This window comes from Patiria miniata, unplaced genomic scaffold (assembly GCF_015706575.1).
Source record: "Patiria miniata isolate m_02_andy unplaced genomic scaffold, ASM1570657v1 HiC_scaffold_28, whole genome shotgun sequence".
Lineage (NCBI taxonomy): Eukaryota > Metazoa > Echinodermata > Asteroidea > Valvatida > Asterinidae > Patiria > Patiria miniata.
The window spans coordinates 3,938,481-3,960,877 of NW_024037067.1; the positions used below are offsets into that span (position 1 = coordinate 3,938,481).

The 22,397-nt window shown below is 40.5% G+C and overlaps 1 protein-coding gene across 1 annotated transcript; it reads left to right on the forward strand.

The window, feature by feature from the left end:
* Positions 1-336: 336 nt before the first annotated feature.
* Positions 337-22,234, forward strand: LOC119735066 (syntaxin-8-like). Its single transcript, XM_038208758.1, has 8 exons — positions 337-407; positions 1,502-1,601; positions 2,119-2,213; positions 3,924-4,034; positions 4,558-4,676; positions 5,150-5,242; positions 18,034-18,135; positions 20,821-22,234. Exons 1-8 carry the CDS (start codon positions 337-339, stop codon positions 20,889-20,891), a joined length of 762 nt encoding a protein of 253 aa, XP_038064686.1. The 3' UTR covers positions 20,892-22,234.
* Positions 22,235-22,397: the final 163 nt, after the last annotated feature.

Below are 22,397 nucleotides of genomic sequence, written 5' to 3' on the forward strand. Positions count from 1 at the left end.
GCTCGAAAATATAATTTTCCAAAGAATCATTTTGCTTTTTGATCAAGTTTTCATCAGTTCTAAACTTTTTAGACATGTAATTAAGACAGAAGTAAAGTTACAATAAAATGAACAGTTGAACGTCTGACTTTTGTGAATTTCATCTAAATCATGCTCCCCCCCCCCCGTTTTTGAGCTTATTGATGTGTACATTGCCCCCCCCCCCCCCCCCCCCCCCTCGCCCCGCCCTTTCGAACCCTGCAGTTTTGGGAAGCTATCATAAAACAGTCGTCGGTAACACAAGTCAGTTTTATGTCTAGTAACCTTTACAGTTGGGTGTTAAGTAATTATGACTAGATGCAGAAGCCAGTCGATTACGGTATGTCACGAGAGAGACTCGAGATGGCTTCATTTGGCACTGATCCATGGTAAGAATTTGTCCTTAAAATACTGTCAAACGGTCTTGATTGCAGCAGATTTATGTGCACAATGGAGTCTGCTTATGTAGTTATCCGATAGATATCAGTCATGTCAGTTGTCTTGCTTGAATGCTGCGTTACGGTATATGCAATTATAAATCTGGGAGTGGGTGTTGAAAAACTGTGTACAAACAAATGGGATTTTAGAATGGCTGTTGAGTGTGTGGACCACCTCCGTAAATAAAGGCCACTCTTGGTTAAAGCATAGAGCAAGGAACATTCCTTGCTCTATGGTTTATGTACCCGAAAATTTAGGACTTTGTCAAATTTTGATTTTAACATTTAGCCTAAAGTTTGTTTGTAAATTTATTTACGCTTTAGAAGCACACTCACCCTCTTTTAACGATGGAAAAAAAGGCCCGCCTTTCTCAGACGTCTACTTTTCCTGTAATTTCTAGGTTCGTTTGCTTACGTTTGCGAATCTAAATTCACAACATCGGAAAGATCATGTGCGTGCTGGATCGTTTCTACTGTCGGTCACGTACATTTTGTTTTGTAGACTTTTGAGTCAAGGCACACGTGGCAACCCGGATACGAAAAAAGACCACGCTAGTGCAGTGGCGGCGCACAAAGCCAACGAGCTCCGACATTGGCGTGGTCACGTGGTCCCAATCGTCTGCAGCATGTGCAACGTCACTAAACTCATTCAAGGAGGAAATTTGCAAAAAATTGGGACATGTAAACAAATAAATTTCAGGTTACATAATTTGGCGTAGTCCCACACGAGATGCACAACAAGTTGATGTGATGTTTCCCCAGGATTCTTTGCCGACTTTATGATACAGGGGGCCTAGATGTTCATGAAAATAGTTTACATCAAAGTCAAAATTTAAAAAAGGAGTTCTACTGCCCCAGTTTCTGCATCTCGGCCTGACGTAAGAATCCAAGAATATTGCTTAAGGTTGCTCTTAAAGTCAATTTGAAATGATAAAAAACACTCTTGGAACTGAACTAGAAGTTAGCCCTTCACTTTATGATTTCTGAGCTATATGTTGGCTTCATGCTTTAAAGCAACATTTCTCGATGTCAAATTGACTCTACAGGTTGGCAGACTACGAGACCTGCCTACGGACAGGTCAGTCCCTCATGGAGAAGATCAACCAGAGAGACGAACTCCAAAGGAAAGGATCCAGCCACTCAAAGGTTGGTAGAAACCTGAAAAGATAAATGTCCACCTAGCCATTCCTTGGAAGCCCAACTTTAAAGAGCACCTATTAGGAAGTGCATCTTTAAGAAAGTTCAAGTGAGGACTGGTAAAACCATATTTCAATGAACTTCACTCGAACCAAGGATGGTTGGACTACTCTCGTTGACTATTTGGAACCGGAACCTGTGGCACGGTTGCATCACTGGTTACCAGTCGGCTAGCCGCGCGCATCATAATGCACAAGTAGCGAGGACCGAGAAGTTTCGTGATGACGTTTTGACCATCGTTTTGACTAGAGACATTGCTATTAGTGCACAGGCGTAAGTTAAATTAAGCTACAAATCAACCACTAGTCGACTAATGGTCCTAGCCTGCACTTGTTCCATGATTTCAGTGTTTCGCGAGGTCAGAATTTAATCACCCAGAAATCACTGTCTATCTCAATCCTTGTGCCAAACAATATTTTTCAATGTGGTAGTCTGCATTTGTGAAATAGTCATTACTTTCTTACAGATTGAAGCAGAGATTCGGTTGGCTCTGAGGAAGTTCTCCAAAAGCATCGAAGGCTTAAAAGGACAACTCTTGAAAGCATCTTCTAACTATCATCTGTATCCTTGTGAATTTGTAACTTTGGATTAATAAATTTTCCTAGGTTGGCAGCATTGCTAATATTGCTAGCATTATGACTTTGGGTATGACCCCTGCCTACGTAGTATATATGGGTTTATGGCTTCTGACTAGTGCCCCTTGAACAAAGACATGGACATAATGGTGAATCGCCAACATAGGGCTGGATAGCTCAGTTGGTAGAGCACCGGAACGGCAATCCGGAGGTATCAGTTTCATACCCCGCTCCAGTCAATCTCTTTGTTAAACTTAAACCAGTTTGCGCCGGGAATATTTTGTCATTGACCGGACCCAGGTGCGGGATTGTTTTCATGAACCTCGATGCCAGACGGGTTCAGGCCGTCATCTGTGGGTAGCACACCCTGATAATTCCGGCCTTTCGCTAGCTGCAAGCAGGTCGCCGACAGATATTTCCGGCCTCGCTCCCTGCATGTTAATCCGTCATGTCCTCCGAATACCACAAAACATTTGCGTGTATACACGTCTGACGTGAACTGATTAAGAATTAAAGATTAAAAAATCAACTTTACTGCTTTTTCTTGGTGGCCGATGTTGAAAAGAAACCAACAAATTCTTCCCTGTTCTATGCATTTTTATGCCCCGCGGCGAAGCCGAAGGGGCATACTGTTTCCGCCTTGTCCTTCCGTGGGTGGGTGGGTGGGTGGGTGTGTGGGTGTGTGTGTGGGTGGGTGGGTGTGTGGGTGTGTGTGTCCGGACAAATCTTGTCAGCGCGATAACTTGAGAAATACTTAACATATGAACTTCAAATTTGGTTTGTGGATTGTCCTTGGTAATCCTAAGAAGCCTTTTGCATTTGGGGCCGAAAGGTCAAGGGTCAAGGTCACAGTGGCTGAAACAATAGAAATTTTGTCAGCACGATATCTTGAGAAATACTTAACATATGAACTTCAAATTTGGTTTGTGGATTGTCCTTGGTAATCCTAAGAAGCCTTTTGCATTTGGGGCTGAAAGGTCACGGGTCAAGGTCACAGTGGCTGAAACAATAGAAATTTTGTCAGCACGATAACTTGAGAAATACTTTACATATGAACTTCAAATTTGGTTTGTGGATTCTCCTTGGCAATTCTAAGAAGCCTTTTGCATTTGGGGCCAAAAGGTCAAGGGTCAAGGTCACGGTGGCTGAAACAATAGAAATTTTGTCAGCGCAATAACTTGAGATATACTTTACATATGAACTTCAAATTTGGTTTGTGGATTGTCCTTGGCAATCCTAAGAAGTCTTTTGCATTTGGGGCTGAAAGGTCAAGGGTCAAGGTCACAGTGGCAAAAACAAAAGAAATTTTGTCAGCGTGATAACTTGAGATATACTTTACATATGAACTTCAAATTTGGTTTGTGGATTGTCCATGGCAATCCTAAGGAGCCTATCGCATTGGGGGTCGAAAGGTCAAGGGTCCAGGTCACAGTGGCTAAAACAATAGAAATCTTGTATTTATTCTGAGATCATAGGGATTAGGGATTAATTCATATAAAACCTACAGAAGACACTAATGCTGTCAATGAACGTTCCATTTGACCAAGGTACATGTAAGTTGATGTTAGAGTGGTGTTATGTCATGGAAACAGTCACGGTTGCGGGGCATTTGTGTTTGTAAACACACCTGACTTGTTTAAATTTTTTTTTACAAAACAGGCATATAAGTCATTGTATTTCCTCAACACTCTAAAAGCACACAGCGAGAGGTGGATAGACGGGTGGGCCTGCTGGACAATCTGACAGCAAAGGATAAGATTCTGAATGATGCATTCAGGAAAGACATCACCTACACTGCTCCTGAAAGGTAACTCAAGGCTCTCAAAGAATCATTAAATGCAGTAACTGGAGTGGTGTGCTGTGGCCTTGTGGTTAAGGGCACTGATTCGTGGTCTGTGGGTAAAGCTGCAGGTTGTGGGTTCGAGTCCTGGTGGGGTCACGGTGCGTGTGCCCTTGAGCAAGGTACTTTGTCACTCATTGCTTCTCTCCACCCAGGAGTAAATGGGTACCTGTGAGGGCAGAGATGGTTATTGTGATTGAATTAGCTTCCTTGCGCCTAACAGGCTGCATCGAGCTGTATACTCCCAAGGGAGCTGAGATGGTATTTGGAATGTTTCATGTGCCCAATGAGCAGGGGTAATAATGATGTAGCGCCTTAAGCACCAGTCCTGGTGGATACGTGCACTTTAAACATCCACTATTATTATTATCATTAACTGAAAAGAAAGTGATTATATTTACAAAGTCGTATCACAGTTTCGCCAAATTCAGACCAATCTACTTGGTAACCTACCTAGTTTAAAGACTACGATTACCTTTGCGCTTTGCAGGACCAGACTACTCGCACCCAACACCGCAGGTTTTGGTCAGGACTATTACGACGAACCGGACGAAATCAGAGGGATGTCAATCAACGAAATCAGAGAACAACAACAGCAAGTCATTCAACGTAAGTCATCATTTCAGAAATGCAGACTCGGAGATTCACTTGAAGCCCTAAGCAAGTTCCGTCAACGACTGTGGCTAGCCATAGTTTGACTAAATTTTGTTGACGGCAAACTTTTCAACACCAGATTAGTCAACTTTTTTTCCAGGACGTTTGCTTGGCGTTATTTTATTTCTTTTAAGTAACTCTGTAAAATAGTCCATGGTCAGATTGTTGGCTTATTTTGGTCAATTTCCGACACAAAGTTGAGGGAGGTACTTAAATCTAATGATGTTAGCCTGTGAGAGACCAGCAATTTGGCTTTTTGACTTCAATACAAAGCAAGTGATAGTTGTTTTAGCACAATGCATAAATTTAAAAAAAATATATAAATATTTCAAGGCCTCTGAGACTGCTTAGTAACTGTCTGATATAGTCTGGAATTTTAGTTTTTGCATCAGTGTGTTTATTTTCTCACATATGTTATGTGTATATAGAGCAAGACGAAGGCTTAGAATCACTAGCTACAGTCATAGCAAGACAGAAACAGATGGGGCAGACGATAGGCACAGAGCTTGAGGAACACAACGGTAAGATCCAAAAGAAAATTGCTAATCCTTGTGCTTCTGCATGTGGGTGTAATGTTTGCCCCTTCTTGAGTGATTTTGCTCAATTTGCAGGTCAGGATAACATAGTAGCCAAGTTGAACTGGACCAGAAAGTCTCAGTTTAGGACAGCATTTACACTAAGTAACTCAGTCACTAACTCAGTTGGTCAGGGACTCTTTCAGTCATTGACTCAGTCAGTCTGAGGACAGTAAGCTGGCCCTTCCGGTCCGGCAATAATGCCTGCCGCCCTCTTGTGACATATTTTACTTAGTGCTCATGGATAGATGTTTTGGGGGAAAAAAATGATAATGACGTGTTGAATATCGAGTATGATTGGAAATTCTCCTTTCCCCCAGAAAAATCAGTTTAGAAAATACCACAAAGACGTGTCAGGCATCAAGTGTTCTTCATATTTTTGTTGGGGGATGTGTGGGGGCGTGGGGGGATAGAGATTTAAATATGCTTCATCGCTTGACCTAAGTCAAAACCGAAACAGATTCATCACTGTCTGTTGACTGTCATACTAACACCCATGAGAATGAGTTATGGCTTATCTATGCCTGCCCGTGCACTAGTTCTCACAAAACCAGTGTCCTGGTATATATTTTACTGCAAATTAAAAGAAGGTTTTGTTTTAAAGATCAGAGTTTTCTTTTTGAAGTTGTCTAGAACAATGTCCTTTTGGTTTCGTTCGCGAATATATGTGTATATCAAATTCACAAATCTTTGACGTTTTTATGTATTGGTATCCAGCCAACATTCTACAGTCGTAGGCGTGTAATTTCTTATACAATTAGTTCGTAACCTTCCAAAGATAGCATTTGACTATTAAAGGCACAATACATGTATGTGCATGCACGCTGTTAGACATACCAAATATTGGAAAGATATAATTTTCAAATTTGGAAAACAGACAACTGCACGTAGTGACCAGGTTTATTCATTTGCAGTGTTTAACCCTAACCTTTCCAAATCCTCCAAACTCCTCATTGCAAAATGGAGGATTTTGCAGGATTGAGGCTATAGGGCAAAAAGTGTTTGGCTGATTTCGGATTATGCACTGTGTCAAGGTCTTAGGCCGGACCTTGTGTTGTTTATGCTCAGCCGTGCATAAATATAGGCCTGTATTATATTTGAAATCCTCCGCACTGCTCCAGGATGTCACTGGCTCTGCCTCGAAATATTGGTAGTGATTGCTGGAGGATTTTGCAGGATTGAGGCAATGGTCACCCCTCCAAGGACCAAATTCAGGAAGTAACGATTTTGGAGGATTGAGGCTGTATGCTATTGTTAAATGGAGGCAGTTGGAGGATTTTGCAGGATTGAGGATACATAAATGCCTTGGGAGTTAGAATTAAGAATAACCCTGCAGTGCGTGAAATTACAGTCGGACATCGGACATTTTCCGACCACTTTCATGGTTTGTCCGACCAAATGCAGATGTGCTCGGACAAAATGTCCGAGCGATTTATGTATTCTTTGTGGAGTTGTCTTTTTCAGAAGTATGAAATAAACGCTTGCACTGAAAAGTATTTTGTTGTTTATTTCCGATGATCCGGTCTGTAATACTTACCGTACGCTGAGCGGCTGCTAACTACATGTACGTGTTGTCTTATATTCACGCAATAGATGCAACGCGTTTACACCCCAATCATTACACAGTCTAGTACAGCGCAGCGTGCACAGCGATAGATTGGCATTCGTACGTACGTGCCGTTTGCCAAAAAATAGACGTGAAATCAAGTCGATAAATTGTGTTTTGATCAGCAGTCTTCGTGTTTCTTCTACAAATCAGTTAATACAACTTTTTGTACTTTTCAAGTCATTTTATGGAAATGAGCAGTGGCCGTTTGTGGAATTCCCAGTTAATTTCTATTGGGCAAAAGTGTTGAATTGGACCTGATTCAACCTCTATTCCTTGCTATAATGATTCGTTCGAGCCTCTTTGGACATTCAGAACTGCAATTTCACCCAGTTTAAGTTATGTGTTCTGCAGACTTGAATCGAGTCTGTATAGTGACGAGTCGAAATATAGAGTATTATAAGGACATTGACGCGCATACATGTAATGAGAATTTAGCAAGATCAAAGTACGTTGTGTTGCGCGGTATGCTTTAAGTGCGTGATTGTTACTAAATTCTCACAACGTGGCTTACTACAGAAACGAGCGCGTGAATCAAATTTTGAATGCTAAATGGCAGATCAAAACTTGACAATGGCAGAACACTTTTGATTGTGCTCGGACATTTTGTCTGACCACTTTTTTTGTCTAATTTCACGCACTGACCCTGCCTTCATTGCTGTGCTTGAGTTCACAAGTGCCCTTCACTTGTCCTTCGCGCTAAACTACATACAGCCCTCTTAAGTTCATTCAGAGTCCGTGTGCAACATGCACGTACAATCCGACATTGACATTTTCTAAATCCTATAGTTCATCTATATTTTGCCCAGCAATCCGTTGTGACTCATGGTCGCTTTATTAGCTGCCGACACCTCTTGTATTATTGTACTCATCTGTACCACATGTGCTTAAATGTCAAATGTTTGTATTGTTGGCAAAAAATGTTCTCACACTTGTTATTTTAGAACCAACATATCCTCAGCGCAGAAATGAAATTATCAAAATATATCATACCCAATCAATTCCAACAGAAGGCGGGGCTGGAAATTTATTGTTCTCGAGAGGGCGCGGTCTGCTTCTATTTTCTGTCCTCTGCTTACGTCAAAGAGATTCGCCAGAAATTGCAAACAGTTGAATTTGGGCGGGGCTGAACAATTTATTGTTCTCCTGTGGGCACGGTCTGCCTTTGGGTCAGGCTTGAGGCAGTATTGTTCAGTCATGACGATGGTCAACTGTAGATTTTAATCACATGGAAAAGTCCCAGTTGTGAAATCCCAAGGTGGATTTACAGATGAAATCCCACCTGTTCGGCATAGTATGGCCAGGAAGTTTTCTTAATTCTTCAATTTAAGCCCACTCTGTGCTGCAACTGTTTGAACTTACACAAAATTGAGACATCAAGGTAGATAAACACTCTTCCCCTTAGGCATTTTTCCTTAAAAGCTTCCGTATTCCGCCCAAATCCCATCACTGCGCAACAAATCAAAATCACACTGTTTAGGCTGGAACAATGTTTGGTCATCAAAATCCATGTGAAGTAAAAGTGCCTGGGTTATTCTGACCTGAATCCATGGAAAATATTGCAAATCAGGGATTCAACGTACCGTATCACAGGGATTAAAGTTAATTCAGTTGATATGTAATTTCTCATGGAAGTCCATATTCTGCACTGATCAGCTACAGGCAAAGATATCTTGAAAACACCTGTTTTGTAAAGTCCCTAGGTCACTGTCTGGTGTGTCATAATTGAAGAGCGCCCTCAATCATTTACATGTTTTGATCGATCAACTGTTTTGAACAATTTTTACAGAATGCACTTTTATATGACATTATTGCCATTTTCATTACCACAATGTGTCAATGGAAAAAACTTATCATTGTTTCTCAGTTTTTTAATAGCTCCACCATTTCAACTTCATCTATCACAGATATTTTCCATAAGCTTCATCACTCAAGATTACACTGTATCGTTGAGTTAACTATGTAAATTTTAATTTGGCTTTACTCCTCACTGATGCTATTTTATAAGCACTGTACATGTTCAATGCTGTTCAAGAGCTCACAACAAAATCTACAAGCTTACTGGGGTGGGACTCGAACCCACGACCTCCTGCTTACAAGTGCAGACGTTTTACCACTCAACAACTGGGCTTGTCAGCTGGCTGGTTCGAACCTGATAAAGCAGCGGGCACTGCAGCTTATATCTCGAATTGAAATGTTGTATCGGTCATCTCAGCTTGATCACGTTGCCATTTTGAGCCGCCCTCCTTTCAACTCGACACGGTCACTCCCTCGCACTGGCATTGTACTGACGGAGTGCACCGAGCAAAGAAACTCTGTCAAAACAGAGATCGGTTACTCGCCGAAAAAATAACAACACGGAAAATTGAATGGCCGTTACATGTAATCGAGATAAAGCCTTTGATAACTTGCGCAATTTGCATGCAGGTGATGGCGCGTTCCGGAATTGAAAACGGCTAGATCACTATGTAACTTTATACCTTGCAAAACAGGCCGTTACGGATTACAGTAAAATGGCTGGCAGCTGCTCTTGTGCAGTGGGGATTGAGTAACGCTTATTGATTATTTGATATACTTTGCAAAACCGGGCACTCGACAGGGAAGATTTACCTAATTGCCTCAATCCTTCATAAATGAGACAACAACTTCTTAAAATTTATGTCCCTTTCTACTCGTTTCAAGCTTTTCTGGCAATCTCATACCCTTAAAGAGTATATTAATCTTACAAATTGTGTGAAAATTAAAAAGTTGGTTCGCACTGCCCACTAAAGCAAAACAGTGATTTAAGTTTCATTGCTAGGTTTGCGGTCGCCAGCTAACAAATTCTCTTGATTCTGAAATTCAAATGAAGTACATGTATGAACCAACTATCATTCTACAATTCTTAAGTTTGATATTGATGTTTAATTGACAACAGCATGTGCACCACTCAGCACTAATTGGCACCTATTCCCTCTGTGGCCCCTTGACTAGCCCCTGGGCAACCCAGAGCACACCCACCCCAGCTCCCTTCACCCACTCCTGATCTTACCCCCAAGGCCCGAAATCAAACCCAATTTACTCCCCTTCCCCCTGCGGGACGTGACCAGTTTGCTGGCCCTTCCTCTGTCACGCAACGTATCCCCTAAAAAAAATATACCCCCAACCTTTGAGAGAGGGCAAGTGTATTAGGAGAACTTGTCTGAAAAATTTAGGTTTGACCCACTTCCATGAACCAGATTTTGTTTGGACGGGAGGGCATTGTAACTTTTGAAATATTTAAAACTGACATTTACACTTGCTCCACACAAGTTGGTATTTTCATTGTATGTTTTATATCAACTACAACTGGACTTCTGCATGCAAGAGTACATTGTACCCATCACATACTATTCAGAACTTTTACACCCAAGATGGCTACTGTTTAAGCGAAGTTTAGGTCAAGTCATTTTTTTCCCTCCATTTTCTTGATTGAAGATTTTTAAAAATTTAACTTGGTCATTCTTTCTGATTTACTGAACCTGTTCTTCAACAAAGGAAGGTGGTCTCAGGAGCCATTGTAAGGGATACTGCAAGTGTGTTTTAGGGGGGGGGAGGATTTCTTGGAATTATTTCTGTTATCCATTCTGGGAAAAACTGTGTCACTCTATTGTCCCAACTTATATTCCATTTGCCAAGTATCCCTTAACTCAAACAAAAACCCAGGCCAAGAAAAATGGCTCTCCTCTCCAAACTTTTCAACACCTGGCCACAAGTTGCGCTGCGGACACAGCACAGAAAACGCTACCCTGGTGAACTCTCTACCCTATTAACAAAAACATGGCATCCCATGTAAGAAAAGAAACTCCTAATTTCCCCTCCTCTTTTGCCCCTGGCCATAGCCATGCCTTCTTGTTTACACCGCCACGCTAGTACGCTAACGACCACCGCAGACTGCTATTCCGTGTCCCCGGTGCCCGAGCCCTTTAACCACCCACCACTGACAAATCTGCGCAGGTGGTACACACTTCTCCTGTTTTCTTTCTCTTTTTTGAATTTTTTCTTACAGTTTGTTTAGCTTTGATTTATTTTGTTCATTGAACTCTTTGGACTAAATGAGAACAGTCTAGAATTTGGCAACCCTTGTAGAAGGTGTCACATTAGACAAACAAGAAGCAGGTGTCAAAACAACTTAACTGTCATGTTTTTACAGTTAATGTGCGGGCGACAATGTTATGTTAAATTCAACGATACAAACTTTGCAAATTTTCATCCGTCAAAAATTTCAAAGAAAAATCAAGTTAAAACTTCACTTAGAAGTGACTCATTTTTTATACTGTCATCAAAAAATGTACAGTTTAATAGCTAATAGTCCACGAGCTGTTTTAAAAAGTCTAAACAAATCAGTAAACTACTTCTCAGTGATTTCAAGACAGATTGAAGCACAAAGAATGTGGCATTGGGTTCCAGCAATCATGGTGGATTTTGGAGGTTTCAGGAAGATTTCTAGCAAAAAAAAAGGGCTTATTCCCAATTTATTGGGTTGCTGCAGAATCAACTGACGCTTGAATTTTCTGAAAAAGAGCAGTTTTCCTCTTACAAAATAGACGAAGCAAGAAAGGGGCAGGTTTTCCTACAATGGCCCCTTGATAACTGGTCCAGTGATTCTGCAGAATTTCAAACTATTCCTCGGGGAGTTTACCCCAGACTAGTAAGGGGCAAAGCCGTTGCGGCACTCCCCCTAAACCCCTTGAAAAGATCCTTGCGATATATCCTTGTTTTAAAACCCTGTTCAGTGCCCCCATCTTTTCAAACTTGGTTCTGGAGGAAGTGAGGAATTTTTGACACCATAGCCCGCTGTGTTGCTTATGCGGAAAGAACCGATTAAAGACGTTTCGGAGATAAAGGCAATCTTAATAAAGCATCTCGTTCGGGGTGTTTTGAGTTGACACCCCTCTGGTTTGCAGCTCTTGTCTGGGCCAGCGACGACTTGGGTGCGAACCGAACGCCAAATTCCTGTTAAGCTGCCAAATATATGACCGCTGAGTGCTGATAATGGGAGTACAGGAAAGGGGGATGTTGTGTTACAAAAGTGCCAACATGATCAGGAAGGGAGGTCTTTATTGGTTCCAGATGATAGGCTGGACTTGTCATGCTTGTGGTTTTATTTGCAACGGAGTCTGTGTTTTATGTTCAAAGGAGTTGTCACCTCTGTACATGTAGTACAGAAGGCTAGTCTCACCATCAGAAACTGCAAAGAGTGCTGTTGGCACTGTGCAAAACAGTTCCTTGCTCTATGGGAGATGCTTGTCTTAAGGAGATTTAGGGAGCCCTCTAGTGTTCAGAAGTGTAAAGTTTGTATTGTGCATGGGATCAGTGGCCAAAAAAACCTTTTACTTTACCTTTTTTCTAGATAAACAAGGAAGTAAATAATATGCAAATATGTCATGTCGCCAGAACGGTAGAGGCTATGGAGCTCAATTATATACCAAATGAAAGCTTACTTTGTGGGCTTTCAAACCATGTCCTTTACTCAATTTCACTTTTTTGCAACATAAAATACCCTTTTTTTTGTGGAGCGGGTTACAAATGTCACATTTGTTTTATTTGAAACTTTCCAAGTTGCCTCAAGTCCCATGCAAAGTAGCAGTGGCTGAGCTCTATACTTAACCCAATCCTACAAAATTTGCAAAATCCTTTTTGGAAGGATCTGTGAGGGTTCGGGCAAATGTTAACGTGAACACTAGTAGCATCATATATACAAGTAACGCCAATGTTCTCGGTAATTTACTCTGACATCATGAATGAGTTGCTCCAATCGCAGCATTCACTCTCTTTGCATTTCCACACCTCGCGCCAGCCAGACGCGCCTCCAATTACGCCGCGCCGACAGAAAAGCTTAAGGTGAAACACTTGTAAAGACCGCTGCCGCAATTGCAGGGTTCTTGCCAAGCCCCACGAAGCGTGTAAATTGCCTGATTTGTAATTAACTCGGCCCGGATAGGAAATTGGCGAACTGGGGAAAGCGGAACGATTTTTCTGACACGACGCCGGCACTTTGGAAAGTCGAGGATTAGATTTGAAATTGATTCTGAGATGGGAGTTTCGATTCTTAATCTTCCTTCAAGATCATACTGTGAATTCAACTGGGACAGGAAGCCAATTTTTTTTTAAAGTAGCCTTTGTGCTTCATTTCATCTTGCTTTGGTAGTCAAAGAGAAAATGTATTGAAAAATAATTGGTTTTTGAGTGTTTGCGTGCAGAAAATATTGTAAATATTTACCCAGAATTTGAAAACCACATTTCTGTTGCCTGGGCCAGGCCAGTCAGCCCACCCAGAAATTTTGCCCATAGGCCCGAGGAAAGGTACAACCCACAGCAAGACAGTTTACCAGAACAAAATTTGGCGGCAAGGGAGACCATATTTGCACCTGACAAACAAACTAATTTCCCCAAAAATTTGATCGGGGACTTGCCCTGAAGCTAGACAAGGTCAACCTATATAGCCACGCTGCAATACGATTTCCCCATAAGTGAAGGAAAACACACTTCGGATACTTGAAACTAATCAACTTTGGTTTTTGCCAGAAGTTGCGTTAAGAAGTTAAGTTTTGACCTAGTTTAATAGAGCATATCGCAAGTCGACTCAGTGTTTTCTTGGCCTTTATTATAGCTAGATGTAGGTCACTATTATACATGTAGATTTTTTATAAAATTTCTGGGTAATTTTATGCTTATATGAACCGGTACATGTCCCTCTTTTTCAGTGGGGGGGGGGGGGGGTATAAAATGCAAATTAACAAGTTATGTCAAACTTTTACAAAGTCCTTTAAATGTGCATTAAGACATTTTAAAGTTTAAGAAATTTTAACATGTACAGAAAAACAGCAGGCTGTTATTTAAAATTTGCAATAAAATAACAAGATTCCAGGATAAAATCGAGTCCATGTATGTGCACCATTCATCCTTAGACAAACTGACTGATTGCCCAGCTATTTCCATCCTGAATTCCTGTGCAATTTTTCCCACGAAGCGGCCATTACCGAAATAGGTTCGTCTGATGTATCGTGTCTCAGACGGAAAACGCTGTTGGTATGAATGGGTCATCCGCCGGACGCCGGTAGCTCAGGAATTTTTTTCAAGAAAATGAATTACGGTACATGCTTTAAAAGAATGAAAGCATTTCTTTGGCAACTGTTTCTATGGATTGTCGCCGACGTCAAAGTGTGATTATGCGTTGGCGTTGCGTGGGGCTCGCGTATTAATGTCTGTCAAATGTGTATGTAGGTCATGTGAATGCATTGCCATCTTGCTGATGTGCTCTCTCGTGCAGTAATAGTGTTTCAAAATTGGAGATAGAGTCTGTTTCCAAATAAATTACATGTAGGACATTGTTCTGTAGGCAGACTTTAGAACTTTATTGTTATTTTACAATGTAAGAAGTAAACCGTCTGTTCATCTGATAGATTTTTTAGCGGAAAGCTGTTTGCTGAAAGTTAAATTTTGGATTTAAAAAAAAAATTATTTCAAGATCAAATTTGTGTTTTTTAAATGCCCCATTTCAAGTTCTTTTCTTTTCATTCACTAGGCGCACCAATAAATTCAGTGTCAGAAGGGTAATCTTTTATATTTTTTGTCGCTTTTGCGTAAAAATAAATTCATGTACATATAGGTTACTGGGACATCAGAGTTTAATACATGTAACTAGTGTTTTGTCCTCAATGATACCTTGGCCGAGATTGCCCTGACGACAACATAAATCCACGTTGAGTCTCCATATAACATCACAAGATTTGCTCATGTCACTGTCTTACGAATGTGCACTCTGAAGATTATTCTGTCAATTATTCTTTGATAAAATGAGGTCTCATCTTGTGAAGAAAGTATTCGCATATTGCTTGACCGAAATGAAGGAGAACATTTGGGATCAAGTGCTTCATCATTAAACCACATGGGCAGTGCTGGCTGTCTAGTCTGATACGAGTCGTCATTAATTCCATTTTGATTTCTCGCTTTATTTACCGACCCCCCTGGCTGCTCAGATCGGAAGTGTTTGCATTGCTGGAAATCCATCACACATGTTGTGGTGTTTTGTTTCTCCAAAACTTTCTTTGTCTCTCTCTGTACAGTACATTTGCCCAACAGTCTGCCAAGGCGGTTTGAGGATTTTTTTTTTATCAGACCCCTTTTTTTCTCTCTCTCTCTCTCTCTCTGGACAAATTTCAATCAATTTCAATTTGTATCACCCATGTCTGATGGCACTCAGGTTTACAGTGAAGATGACAACTTGAAATTCAATCCGTGGTGACCGGGGAATGGGAAACCAGGGGTTGTTGGACAATGGCTTGAGTCTGAGGCCTGGAGGGAAATGTGGCTCAGCTTCAGGGGCAATGCCCTGAAAAAACACAAGTTTGGTAGCTCTAATACATGTAAAACCATAAATCCGTGTTCTAGTTTCTTACTTTGAAAACAGATTTATAAAGTCTGATGTGCCCAGAGTAGACAGCTTTGACAAAGGGGAATATAGTTCCCTTTTAATTTGGAGGTTTCACTCCCACCTACTTTTTGGGGGTGTCTTTTTTTTATGAAATCTGAAATAATTGAAACATAAAGTCAAGCCTAACAGTGGTTGAGTGGCTGAAACATCTGCACTAGTAAGCTTGTCATGGGTTCAAGACCTACCCAAGCAAATGTTGTGATTTTTTTTATCTCACAAGATCTCCGATAGCACTGGTAATAAATACAAGGTACATTGTATTTGTATGTAGTGCACCATTTGTTTGTTGGACTATGGCAACTTTTTGTGTTTTAAGGAAACTTCCTTGCACAAAAATGCCAAAGAAATAAGGATTAGGTTAAGGTCTGGAGGTAGTCTAAAGGTATGAAGAAATTTCTTCACGATCATTTTTCACTTCCTGTCTTCGTGATTTTCATCAGATGATTATTTATTTAGAGCTGCCGGACTTGACGGATCTTTAATAGTTTGTCACTGCGAAGAGTCCTGCAGTATCAGATGGTGTTATGATGAACACTATATTTCACACCTCATTTATGCATGGAGATGATTGATACAGTAAACAGCGGTTGACAAGGCGGGCATGCAATGGGCGGTTTGCTTTAAAGGAACAGACAACCGTTTACCGTAAAGGGGACAAACCTCGATGCAGTGAAAAAATCAAGCAAACATGCGTGCTTTTGGACAGAAGTGTTGATGGTTCGGGACAAATTCACCAAAACAGTTTTTATACACTGAATTTGGAAATCTTGCCTAAAAGGTTGATGCTATGTGGGTCAGTTTCGTGGCATTTCATTTCACGTTAGAGCTTTACATTAAACAGTACACGTTCAAATGGCAAGGGCCAACATGTGTCTGTAAAAAGTGGCCGAATATAAAAGTCAGGTGAACTTCATTTAAGTCTACATTGAAAACAGAGAAACATGACTTTTACACTAAATATAAGTGGCCTGCAAGTGTATAATTATTTGGAAACAAAGTATCGTTTCGTTAATGGTCTTAGTGTTAAGGTGACCAATCCAAAGACTGACTTATATGTACTTTTAGCAAATATTTGTTTCTAAAAAAAAATCCCCCAAACAAACCCGAAGCTTACCAAAGTGTTTTGTGACAGACATAAAACATACATGTACAATTTTTGTAAGAACGACGTTTGAGTAAACTTGTGTTTAAACAGTACCATGAAGTTGTCCAGATTTTGACTGACGTCAAAAGTTAATTGGCCATTCACCACCCCTCCCATGTACTTCTTTGGTTAAGTGCCTTATAGCCATGTACCAAGCGGTGCATAGAACCAATTATACTCAGAAACTGCTTTTCGCAAGGAACACGAAGTGCCAGGACCCAGGATGTGTTGCTGTGGGCAGCAGATTGCCAGTAATCAAAATAAACACAATTTGGGGGTGACGACAGGAATGACGTGTATCACATGATCAGCCCTGACCTTGCGCGACCTGCCTTCGCAACTTTCTGCTTCTGCCTTTCGCAAGGCTGTTTGTATATTTTGGTATTTACGCAATGTGTCTGCCCACAGCTAGACAGAGAGGCAGCTTCACATTACTCAATGTTGGTCGGTCATTCAAAGGACCCTTCGCTTTTGGCGCAAAAACTGTGTCAGTTTTAGACCGTGTCAAAAATGGCTGCGTCCGTTATCAGCATGTTAACGCGTAGTTTCAATCGTGAAAGACCTAGACAATAGTTCTAGACCAGAGATTTTGACACGGCGTAATCGCGCATACATGTAACGTCTTTATGGAAACTAAAGATGGCGCAGCGCTTTCTAGCAAAGGGGAATTGAATTAATCTGGTCCATTTTTATTTTGTAATCGGTGCTAAGAAACCTGGGAAGACAATTTTTTTCTTATAGGCCAAAAAAAATAATAAGTCGGTCTCTGGTCAGCGCGCGAGTCGATTTTAATCATGCGCGTCGATCTTTTTTTTTCCAAAATGTTCCGTGGTAGCTCCAACAGCGCCCTCTATTTCCGCACCTCCTCAATTTTTTTTACCAAAGAGCACCAGGAATGGGAAATTGCACCAAGGCAAATGATCGAAAGCACCAAGGAAAATTATGGAGGACACCAATGTACATGAGGACACCAAAAAAGCAAAATAGTACCCACCATTGTCTGTACAATCCAAGCTTGAAAAAAAAAAAAAAAAAAAAAAGCCGCGTGGCCGCGTCAATTCCCGAACTTTGGTCTGACCAGAGACCAAATTTTTTTTTTTTGTGGCCTAACAGCTAGAGTTGACCCTCAGTATATTATAAATATTGAAAAGAGGGGTGGGAACCAGTCTGGATTTTACCTGGTCAGTAACTATTATCAAACCTGGTATACCAGGGAATCGGCCCACATTTTCCCACGTGTTTTTCAGTTACACCCGTACCCTTTAACTTGAGGGCAATAGGAACCTTATTCAATATTTAAAATTGGGACCAATGAAAAGTCAAGTGACTAGACTTCACAGTTCTGAATGAATATAACAAGATACCGGGGGGTAGGCTGCTAAATTTTGACAAAGTTGGAGCTATGGTAGGTATTGTTTCAAGAAGACAGTAAATTGTTGTGGATTTTGAAGGATTTGGTAGGATTGGGGTTGTGAACAGTTTTTGATTGATCTTATCTCTGAACGGTTTCATTTCATTCCATTTCGTTTCAGAAATTCTTGATGATTTGTCAAGGCATGTCGGCAAAACGGACTCCACCATAGTCCGAGAGACCAAGCATATACGAACCGTCACCCAGAAGGCCAAAGATTGCTGTAAGTATCGCCAATATAATGGCAACATTTTTTGGAATCCATTCAGTTGTTGTCAAGTCAACCACATCAAAATCTGAGTCGATTGCAAATCAGGGTCCTTCCAGTAAAATAGTCAGAGTCCATGTGTCTTTTTGTATGTGCATTATGCAAATTTTACTGATGCCCTACAAAGTTGGTTGCAAACATTTCAGTTTGAAAAGAGTGAGTGAATGTTCGGTTAAGTTAAGATAGAAGTTGAAGTACCATCACAAAATGTTTTTGTTCAATCTCCAAAATTGTGCAAAATCTGTGGACGAGTTGTTATTGAAAACTATTGACTGCTTTAAACTCATGATATAGTAAACTAGACTCTGCTTCCTGAGATTCGAATGAGGGAGCCTAGTTTTACTATACCCCTAGAAGCAGTCAATATATATTTAGAGACTCAGAAAAGGGCTTGTCTATAACATTCGGCAGATGGCATGAGGAGTTGCTAAGGGTGGATCAAGCAAAGTGTAAATCCCAGGAAATCACTCAAATTGGAGACGACACACCATGTCACCAATGTAAGGCCAACATTCTGTGAGAGTTCCTGTCTCCATTATTGCAGACCATTCAAGGAAACATCAATGAGTTTTGGTTTCGAGAGGAAGGCACCGCGAGCTGATTTTTGTTGACACAGTTCATCCCTCGGAAATTCAACTATTCACTGCTTCTCTTTCTACGGGCGGCTGTCTTCTTTTATCAATGACGTGGTTCTTATTTGTAGTGCCCCCAAGATCTGATGACTGTTGGCAGAAAAAAAACAACACATGTTCAAGAAATATGTTTGATAGAAGATAAACCAACCGAAACTGAGTCAATTCATAGAAAATAAACCAACCGAAACTGAGTCGATTCATTTTTAAGGTTGAACAAAGAAATTCATTGGAGTTGGAACAAACAGGATGAACACACACAAAAAATCAATAGAAAAACTATGTCTTTTCCGGATGCCTCGGGAAAACCAAAAATATTTTACTTGATGTGAAATTACCTGACCACAATTTAGGACAGCCTACTGGTACGTGTACGTATGACCTAGTTTATTAACTCAAAACAGAACTTCCTTGGAAAAACAAACTGCGGTGAGTTTTAGCAGATTGACTCACCTGCAAGTACTTTGGCTGTGGAAGGAACTGGGGGCGGGCCTAAGGAATATTTTAGATACTGTTTACATGTGCAGAATTGATCCCAATCAATCAATTTAATTTGGGTCTGAGAAACAGGGCCTAATCAGTTGTAATGATTAGCAGGAGTCGTCCAAATGACAAAGTCAGTTATCGTGATAGACATCAAGTGGTCATCATGCAGTGTTTGTCACCTACAGTTTTTCAGTCCTGTAATTTTGGTTAACTCTGTCAATTTTTTGTTATTGAATTTAAAAAAACAACTATTCACGTTAGCTTTTTCTGACATGTACATTTAAGTAAACAATATTGAATATAGTTTGTGGTGAAAACCTTATTTTTTTTCCTTTCATTAGAATTTGTCTGTAGTGCAGTGGTACTTGTATTACTTTGTATTACATTGTATTGATTCCCTGATAATCCGTAAAAAAAACTGTACACTGCTTCAAGGGCAGTTATGGGCAGTACAGCCATTTTCTGAGGTGGCACCAGGTTTGCATGAGCCACACTCGGGTACAATAGTACATACGCACTCCGGGCCCCTCGACCAATGTGTTCACAAAACATGCACGTCTCGTCTTTGAGATATGCATGCAGTATGCACACGGACATGGTGCTTCCGAAAAAACGGCTTCCAATTTCGTTCACCGGATAAGTCAATAGGGAGTAACAGGCAGGGTGGTTTTGGGTGGTACAGTAACTGGGTTAAGCAAAGAGTTGTGGTACAGTAACTGGGTTTAGCAAAGGGTTGTGGTACAGTAACTGGGTTTAGCAAAGAGTTGTGGTACAGTAACTGGGTTTAGCAAAGGGTTGTGGTACAGTAACTGGGTTTAGCAAAGAGTTGTGGTACAGTAACTGGGTTTAGCAAAGAGTTGTGGTACAATAACTGGCTTTAGCAAAGGGTTAACACTAAGTATCTCAAAATTGTGTCAGGATTTTGCTGGATTCCCGGTAGCCGAGGGTTGAAAAGTAAAGATTGCATCTGTCACTCTCTGTACACAGTGCAAGATTTCCTTGGACGTGTAATTCGTCATTCCCAAATGAAAAACAGGTGTCTTTCTTATCCCTTAAAGTCCTGTCACTGGAAAATGCTATTAAGTGGCTTATTGGAAGGGAGAGTCCAAATCTGCTGTGTCTGTTGGAATACTGTTGACGTTTTAACTGCGGTTCTTATGGCTTGATCTCTAAGCTATATTTTTAAGCGAATTTGGGGTTCTGTAAAGCTGCCGTTTTGGGGTATACATATATGTGAATCCAAAGTTAATACCGCAAGTTTACGTGTCGCTGCAATTAAAAAATTAAACTTTACTATCTTTTATTTTCAGATTGCATTACAGTTACTGAATTGGGTCAATAAATGTGCTTCTTCCAACTGGTTGTACCTAAAAATTGCATTGTTACAGCCCCTTATTTTCTCAAAAATATGACCTATTACTATTTTCCCAACAGGACAGAACTCACTTCCCCTGTACATTTCCCAACATGGCAAGAGCTGAAGGTTTGACTGTTATTTCTTGTGGTTTTGTTTTTATTACAGCGTTCTACATTATCATCATTCTACTCCTGGTCGCTATCGTCATCATCGCAGTCATCCCTAGGCCAAAGTAAACCTCCTACCTTGCCTGCCGAAGAAGATGAACTGCTGTTGCCATGACGACCTTCCTGCATCGATACCGTGGCAACCACTGAGGTGCATGTATTCAGGTGGGATCAAATTCAGCAAGGGTGGATCAAGAATACTGGGACATATTTAACAAATTATAACACGGTTTGGGGGGACATAGTTCAATACTAGTGGCCCTAGGGGTATTGGCTGATTTTGATTTGCAGATGCAAAGCGTCTCATGTCAAGTCTTAATGTTTTTTAACCTCTACATCAGTTTTGCACAGAATGTGGATAATGTATAGAGTTAACAGTGTATTCATCCTACATGAAGTATGGTCCTACTAACAACCTGACTTGTGATTGCTACCGTTGCATGGTTAGGAGTCCAGAAGCTAGCCTGTCCGTTTATTAGCTACTGGCCAGGAGTAAGGGAGTGTGCATTAAATCCCAAAGTTACTTTCCTTCCACGACATTTCCTCAAACTTTGACCTTTGAAAGTGGAGTGTTTGGTCAACAACAAGAATATGACATTTGGTTCAGCTTATCTGCTGTCGGCATGTTTGGGCCCCTCTCGTACTGCTTTTGAGGACATAATACTGTATACATTTATAGCGCAACAATATTTTCTAAAGGTAGGTCTTCAATGATGGTACGGTACCTGTACTTCATTCCCTGACAGCCATTATTTTCCATGATAAATTGGTCCCTATTGTGAAACAGCGCCCTCAACAGCTCAGTGCAAATTGGATAAACTTGATCAACAGAAAAGGTCGGATCCTGTATTTTGTAGTGTTAGGATTGACACTTTCAGATGCTGAAGAAAGTATCACCATAAATCTATCTTTTGAATTTGACCTGCAGATTCTTTTTTACTACTTTTTTTCTGGGTTTTTTTTGCATGCCTACGAGTCACTATCTTGGTTAGAAATTTTAGAAATTTGAAATTTCAAGCGAACACCAACTCTGTCTCTGTTTTTACAGTATGCCTCTAATTCTTGCGTTTATAATTTATAGTTTTGATTACAAGTTCCGTACCAGAATTCATCATCTATGCTTTTACATTTTCGAAAGTTGAAAGCTGACCTTCGCACCAGTTTCCAAGCTTATGAAAACCTTTGCAAAAGATTTCTCGGAAAAAGACAATTTTAGGTGTTAACATCAGTTTTGATATAATACATGTACATGTATCTGGTACCAGAATGGTGTAATTATTTGTAAATATATTTTTGATACATGTTTGTTCTCACGATATGTAAATATGAGAAAAAGAGAATATGGATGTATATAAAGAAGCTGGTAAATTCTTCATTTAATCGCAGAATAAAAAATAATCGAAACATGAAAATGAAAGGGTAACTTTCTTCATTTACACTTATCGATTATTAAAAAAAAATAAACTTAAGGTTGGTTGACTATTGTGATGCGCAACATGGCATTTTTAACACCGGGTGCATAGCATCTAGTCCGAAAAAATCGATGTCATTCCACCAGACCACTGAATGGTCAAT

Coding starts and splice junctions, on each gene's coding strand:
- LOC119735066 (XM_038208758.1), top strand. CDS start 337: ATGCAGAAGCCAGTCGATTACGGTATGTCACGAGAGAGACTCGAGATG. Junction 1,602..2,118: donor AAGGATCCAGCCACTCAAAG/GTTGGTAGAAAC, acceptor ACTTTCTTACAG/ATTGAAGCAGAGATTCGGTT. Junction 18,136..20,820: donor CCAGAAGGCCAAAGATTGCT/GTAAGTATCGCC, acceptor TTTTTATTACAG/CGTTCTACATTATCATCATT.